Source organism: Neophocaena asiaeorientalis, unplaced genomic scaffold, assembly GCF_003031525.2.
Source record: "Neophocaena asiaeorientalis asiaeorientalis breed wild unplaced genomic scaffold, Neophocaena_asiaeorientalis_V1.1 scaffold433, whole genome shotgun sequence".
Classification (NCBI taxonomy): domain Eukaryota; kingdom Metazoa; phylum Chordata; class Mammalia; order Artiodactyla; family Phocoenidae; genus Neophocaena; species Neophocaena asiaeorientalis.
The window spans coordinates 2,591,702-2,598,555 of record NW_020175040.1 but is presented as its reverse complement, the minus strand read 5'-3'; the positions used below and the strand labels follow the sequence as shown (position 1 = coordinate 2,598,555).

Here is a 6,854-nt window from a genome sequence, read left to right as displayed (position 1 = left end):
CCCCCAGCGGGGGGGGGGGGGGGGGGGGGGGGGTGAAGGCTGGGGTGAGACTGCCAGTCTAGGCTGGAGCAGGTTGGAAGGGGGTCAGGTGGGTAGAGCGCTTGACTGGGTGTGAATTTTAACAATCAGGGAAGAGTTTGAGAACACTGAATTTGCAAACAATAGCCCAACTACTAAGTCCTGGAAAATTCAGAAGCGGGGAATTAACCCTGGGGTACAAGATGTCTGCGCTCAGAGTAACGGGTCCCTGGAAGGCGGGCGGGAGGTGGGGTCCGGGGCTCCAGTGTGGAAAGTGAAGGTGGGCATGAGGCTGAGAACTCGTGACCGACAGCTACACACTTCTCTGCTGGGAGGGAAGACCCTGCGCAAGAGGGGAAAGTCGGCAGGAGCGGAGACATTGAGAGAACAGCAAGTAGCGCTAAGAAACAGGAAGACGGCCGTGTCTGGAGGGGAAACTGAGGCGAGGGCCACTGTCCTCCACAAAACACCTTCTCTGTCATACACGTAAACAGCAAACGTAGAGTCAAAACTGGAGAGCACCGGAAAGGGGGTGAGGGTGTCTCACGTACCTTGATCAGGGGCCGTTGAGCGAAAGCGCTTGGAGGGTCTCTGCTCCTGCATGAGGAACCTGCCCGAGAGAGGAAACCGGGTCAGTCTGGGGGCTCCAGCCACCCCTCCGCACCCCCGCATCCACTGCGCAGGCGGGAGCTCGCCGGGTCGGGCTGGCGGCAGGGGGACACGGTGTCTGGAGGGAGGGGTCTGGGGTGACCTGTTAAACTGTCTTCAAAGCGGAGCCAGTAGCGCTTGGCCTGCAGGAGGGTTCACTAATTCAGCCCAAGTGTCCGGACGAGGTGGGAGAGACGAGATTACCTTGGGCCGATTGGAGGAGCTTTCCCTCCCCAGAGGGAAGAGGGAGGGAAGGTGGGGAGCAGAGGTGTGGAGGGCGAGGCCGTCTGGGGAGCCGGCCCTGGCCCTCCCAGGGCACCGGAGGCTCTGCGCCCAGCTCGTCATACAAGGTGTGCCCATCCCCCAGGGCGCCCGGCACGTACCTAGTCTCCCTGCCGTGACTCTGCGGCCGGCTCTGGGGGTCTGGAGACGCGTTGCGGCTTCCAGGAGACTCTTCCGGGAAGAGGGGCCCGAGGCGCTGGAGTCCAGGGGTGTTCGCAGTCACGACCGTCGGCCTGAGGGCAGCCTTCAGAAATATCTCCCGCGGAGCAGGCCTGTCCTCTCAGCGGCCCTACAGGAAACTCACTGGTCTTGAACCACCCAGGCCCCTCTTATAAGTGTGTCGGGATCGCCCGTCGTGATTGGATAGAAGGAGGGCGGGCCAGCCAGCTTAACCCGAGAAGAGTTGATTGGGTTCCAGTTTTCTGCCGCCCAGAGAGCCTGCCTGGAAGACACGGGTTCTAGATGCGGTGCTGTAGGTTGATCTAATCATTACAGAAGAAAGGCAGCATTGTGATTGTGTTAAGTGACTGACAGGAGGTTTGATTAGGTTTGGTGGGTGGGGCAGGCGGTCAAGGAAAGCACCCAGGGTGGGTGTTCGGGCTGGAATTGGAAGGATTAATGGACTCAAGCCAGGCCGAGGGGGGAGGGGAAGAGCACACACCTAGGCTCGAGGTAGGGGGAGCCCCACTTCCACGCTGGTCCAGGCGGGGTTAGACAGAAGGCGTGACGGGACCCACCCAGGTTCCAGGCGCAGTGGAGATGCCGTAATGGGACTAGACCACCCTGGCCGTGAAAGGGGAACAAACTGAGTGTGTCAGGGGGCCAGGAGGCTGCGCTGACCTCTGGGATGGAGATGGTGTCTTATGAGGTGGGTGGCAGGGGGTGGCAAAGGAAGACAGTCCACAGGTAGAGAGACGTTTACAGGGGGAAAAAGAACCAGAGTCGGGTGGTCCGGACACACCTTAGAGGGAAGGAGTGGGTTTATTTGGACGGAAGTCGTACCAGGATTCTGCTCTGAGTGGGAAGATTGCAAGCTTGGTTCCTACACGTTGGGTTGAGAGAGATTGAGCCACCAGGTGTAAGGAAGTCGGGTGGCAGTTCTGGGGTTGGGAGCTCAGAGAAAAGGTTGAGGCTGGAGACCTGCGCGTGAGGCTCCCTCCACAGGCGTTAAAACGGCGGGTGTGAACACGGGAGTCCAGGAAGAGAGCCTTGCGGACACGGGATGGGAACCGTAGTGTTGCTTTAAAACGTCTTGCAAAATTACTGTATAAGTAATGCAGTCCCACTGAATCCCAATGTTATGTTTGTTTCTTTTCTCTTTTTTAAAAAAAATCAGCTTTTTTGAAGTACAGTTTAGACTCGATAAAATGCATCCTTTTTACACACACAGTCCAGTGAACTTTGATAAACGTATCACCCTTGGGTAACCATCACCACAACTGAGATATGGAACGTTTTCCTCACCTCAGAAAGTTCCCTCGGGCCCCTTTGCGGTCAGCCTCTCCCCCGACCCCAGGCTGCCCAGGTCAGCTTTCCATCCCTGCTGATCCTGCCTAGAGTTTCAGCTGAGCGGGTGCTGCGGCACTTCCGCCCGGTTGCCTTTGCTCTGTGTGGTGCTGCTGGCGCTCAGCTCTGTTGCAGGACGCACCGGGGACCCTGCCTCTGGATTGCCGCCTCTTATTCCGTGGCACGAACGTCCACTCCCTAGTTGGTGCACATTTGGGTTGTTTCCAGTTTGGGGATATTACGAAAAAGCTGCTGTGGACATTCATATACAAGTCTTCGTGTGGACATGTGGTTTCATTTTACCTGAGTAAATACCTAGACGTGGAATTTCTGGGTGAACGGTCACGTGTTGGTTTAACTTTGTGAAAAACCATTGAACTGTTTTCCAAAGTGGTGGTTGTACCGTTTTATATGCCCTCCAGCAGCGTGTGAGGGGTCTAGTGGTTCCACGCCTTTGCCAGCCCTTGGCGTTGTCATCTTGTTGATTTCAGCTGTCCTAGGGTCTGTGGAGTGGTGTTTTGTACTTCTTCATATGAATCTCCAGTTTGTTCCAATACCATTGGTGAAATCAGTGCTCGTTTTTCTCTTTCATGCAACTGTATGAAAAGCTTTAAACTTTATATGGAGAATTAATCATTATATAATTAACTAATGATGAAGGAAGACAACAGTGTGTTGACCCTTTGCCACGCATCAGAACAGTGCGGTGTTGGCAGAGGAACAGGCAAATCAGTGGCTGGAAAGGTGAGAAAGCTACCACCACTGACAGCAGTAACTGACATTGTCGAGGGCTCACCACGTGCCCGGTTCCCAGGACAGCCGTGTTCACATGGAAGTCCTCCCAACAAGGCCGCTTACTGTTCAGGCGCTGTTGTCGTTCCCATCTGACAAATGAAGAAATGGAGACACAGGACAGTTAGGTGGCCTGCTGTGGGCAGACTGGGATTTGAGCCAGACTCTCCTGTCCGAGGGGCCAGGGTCTGAACCTCTTCCTTGTTTGCTGACAGCTCTAAGGGAAGTTCACAGCCAACCGAGATCCCGTTTCTGTTCAGCTGGAACATGTGTGTATTCGTTTCTGATTGCTGCTGTAGAACTTTACTACAAACCTAGTGACTTAGATTAACACAAATTTATTATCTTTGCACCGCTGTGAAATCGTCCTTTACGCGCTTACTCACCGTCTGCAGATCCGCCCGTTGTGGGTGCGGTGCCCGTGTGTCTTCGCCTGTCGGTCTCCGGTGGTGGGATTACTGACACTCTCAGCATCTTTGGAATCTGACGTAGTGTTGCTTCACTCCGGCTTTTTTTTAAATGTTCTGCACCTCATTGGTTGTACTTAACTGTATAACTTCTGCTGCGATGCTTTACTGCGTTGCTAACACCTCGATGGTGTGACCGGGGGCTCTGTAAACCACTAAATGATGACTTAGAGGCTGGGAAGAAAGTACTGCGTGTCAGAAGTTCAAAGCAGGTCCCACTGAGCTAAAATCAAGGTGCTGATGGGGCTGCAGTTCTGTCTGGAGGCTCCAGGAGGGAATCGTCTCCTCAGCTTTTCCAGCTCCTACAGGCGCCTGAGTATTTGGCTCTCAGCCGCTCCCCCGTCTTCAAAGTCGGCAGTGAAACAAAAATCCTCCCGGGTCCCCATTTCTGATTAACTGGGGGAGGGTGAGATGAAGAGGCACTGGAGGCGTGTGTCTTTCATAGGTTGCGATAAACACATTTTGTTCTTCAATTTTCAAAAAATACTTTCATGAGAAAGTTTTTCTTCTATTAATTTGTATATATCATTTTAAGAAAAACTGCATTGTAAAAAAATTTCAAATATATCTACAGAAAAGTAAATGGGCGAGCGTGATGCCTCCCTGCGTAGCCCTCACCCAGCTTCAGTAGTTACTGACTCACGACCAGTCTTATTTCATCTCTACCCACTACTCCCCCAATGCTGCTTTTGTTTGTTTGTTTGTTTGTTTTTTGCGGTACGTGGGTCTCTCACTGTTGTGGCCTCTCCCGTCGCGGAGCACAGGCTCCGGACGCGCAGGCCCAGAGGCCATGGCTCACGGGCCCAGCCGCTCCGCGGCACGTGGGATCTTCCCGGACCGGGGCACAAACCCGTGTCCCCTGCATCGGCAGGCGGACTCTCAACCGCTGCGCCACCAGGGAAGCCCTGCTGGGTTATTTTGAAGCAAGTCCCAGGCACCTTGCCGTTTAAACCATAAATATTTCATTATGTATCTCTAAAAGGTAAAGGCTCTTTCTATAAACATAACCACGATGAGGATGTTTAAATGAAATAAAAGAAATGAGGAGGGTCCAGCTAAGAGCAGGGGATTGAATGTACAAGAGAGAGATGAGGTCATCAGAATCTGAGATCAAGGTGAGTGTGTGTATTGGTTGCTGGACCGGTCATCGGCGGTTTTTACTTTCTCTGCACAGCACCAGGGAGAAGCATTGCTGGAACTGGGGCAAGTGGTAGGAACTGGCACGAGCGGCCACGACGGAAACCCCCTCCTCAAAGCCAGGGCCTTATCCAGCCCAGGTTTACTTCCCAGGTGAAGGTCAGCGTCAGGTGGCTGCCTGCCCACCTGAAACAGGTGTCTCCACGTCACTTCCACTCCCGTCTCGTGGGCCAGCTCCAGTCGCGTGGCTCAAACCACATGCCGGTGGTACGGAGAGGCCCAGCTGCTGGGCGTGGACCATCTTCCTAGCCCACGGGCACGTGCCGGTGGTACGGAGAGGACCGGCTGCTGGGCGTGGACCATCTTCCTACCACGTGCCGGTGGTACTGAGGGAACCGGCTACTGGGCGTGGACCATCTTCCTACCACTGCCCGTGGTACGGAGAGGACCGGCTGCTGGGCGTGGACCATCTTCCTACCACTGCCCGTGGTACGGAGAGGTCCGGCTGCTGGGCGTGGACCGTCTTCCTACCACGTGCCGGTGGTACAGAGAGGACCGACTGCTGGGCATGGACCGTCTTCCAACCACGTGCCGGTGGTACGGAGAGGACCGGCTGCTGGGCGTGGACCGTCTTCCTAGCCCACGGGACGTGCCGGTGGTACGGAGAGGACCGGCTGCTGGGCGTGGACCGTCTTCCAACCACGTGCCGGTGGTACAGAGAGGACCGGCTGCTGGGCGTGGACCATCTTCCTACCACGTGCCGGTGGTACGGAGAAGTCCGGCTGCTGGGCGTGGACCATCTTCCTACCACGTGCTGGTGGTACAGAGAGGACCAGCTGCTGGGCATGGACCGTCTTCCAACCACGTGCCGGTGGTACGGAGAGGACCGGCTGCTGGGCGTGGACCGTCTTCCTAGCCCACGGGACGTGCCGGTGGTACGGAGAGGACCGGCTGCTGGGCGTGGACCGTCTTCCTAGCCCACGGGACGTGTGCACTGGACGTTTATTCCGGAACTTTAGCCACTTCGTTCACACGCACATTTTTAAAACAGCAAACGCGTCGATTGTGTAACGAGGGATGGAGGGTGGGGTCGGCCGTGCAGACCCTGAAGCGGGTGCCTGGCCTGCAGTCCCAGCTCCACACGCCCTGTGTGGCCTTGAGTGATCTGGGGAACATCGTCTAACTGCTCTGAGATTCAAGTCATCCCCGTGCCCAGCAGAGATAAGTGATGGCATCCTTGGTACAGAGATTTTTTTCTGAGGACAGTTTGAAATAATGGATAATATTGTTTGTAGGCAAACAAGTATTAACTATGATTCTTATTAGCATAATCAGACGATATATTATCTATCTAAGGAACCCAAGGATAAGAAAATAAGAGAACTCCTTAGTTACAAATGTAGACACGAGAAGGTAAATTATTTCCCATATGCCGTTAATAACCAACAACACGGCAGAATGAGCCACCGTGGGTGCTTCCTCCACCCCACGCACACAGAATAGATCTGTTGGAAATGTGCGGGCGCAGAGCTTGAGAGACAAAAAGGGAATTGCTGTGTGTCGCTGATAAAGTAGTAGATGTCATCAGTACTGGCTGAGAAGTAAACCCCAGAGGATGCAGGGAGGGGTTTGTGTGCTCCTTCGGAATGGAGACCTGCCCTGGTGCCCCCGCGTTTGAGAGCCAGAAGCCAGACTTCAGCTGAAGCCTGGGATCCCGGAGAAGCTGCCCTTCAGCGACAGGGGAACTAAAATGGATCCGCCCAGCAGCTGGAGAAGCAGCAGGGCAGCTTAGGTCTCCGAGGCTCTAGCCTGAAGATTCCAGCCTACTCATCCTGGTACAAGGTCCCAGTTTATACGGAGCACACGTTGCAGAAATCCTAGAGACGCGCTAACAGTCTTAAAAAAATCTGATCATGAGCTCCATGAGGCCAACTAGCCAAAGAAGACAGAAATGCGCTCTCTAGCCGTATTTCCACAACGCAGCGCATGAGAATCCCCAAAAGG

At 54.5% G+C, this 6,854-nt stretch overlaps 1 protein-coding gene across 1 annotated transcript in view; it reads right to left on the bottom strand.

The window, feature by feature from the left end:
* The window catches only part of PRR20G (proline rich 20G), a 2,214-nt gene extending 1,593 nt beyond the window's left edge, over positions 1 to 621 (bottom strand). The window contains exon 1 of the mRNA XM_024763396.1: positions 570 to 621. Within this exon, the coding sequence (XP_024619164.1) occupies positions 570 to 621 (52 nt within the window). The remainder of the gene's footprint in view (positions 1 to 569) is intronic.
* Positions 622 to 6,854: the final 6,233 nt, after the last annotated feature.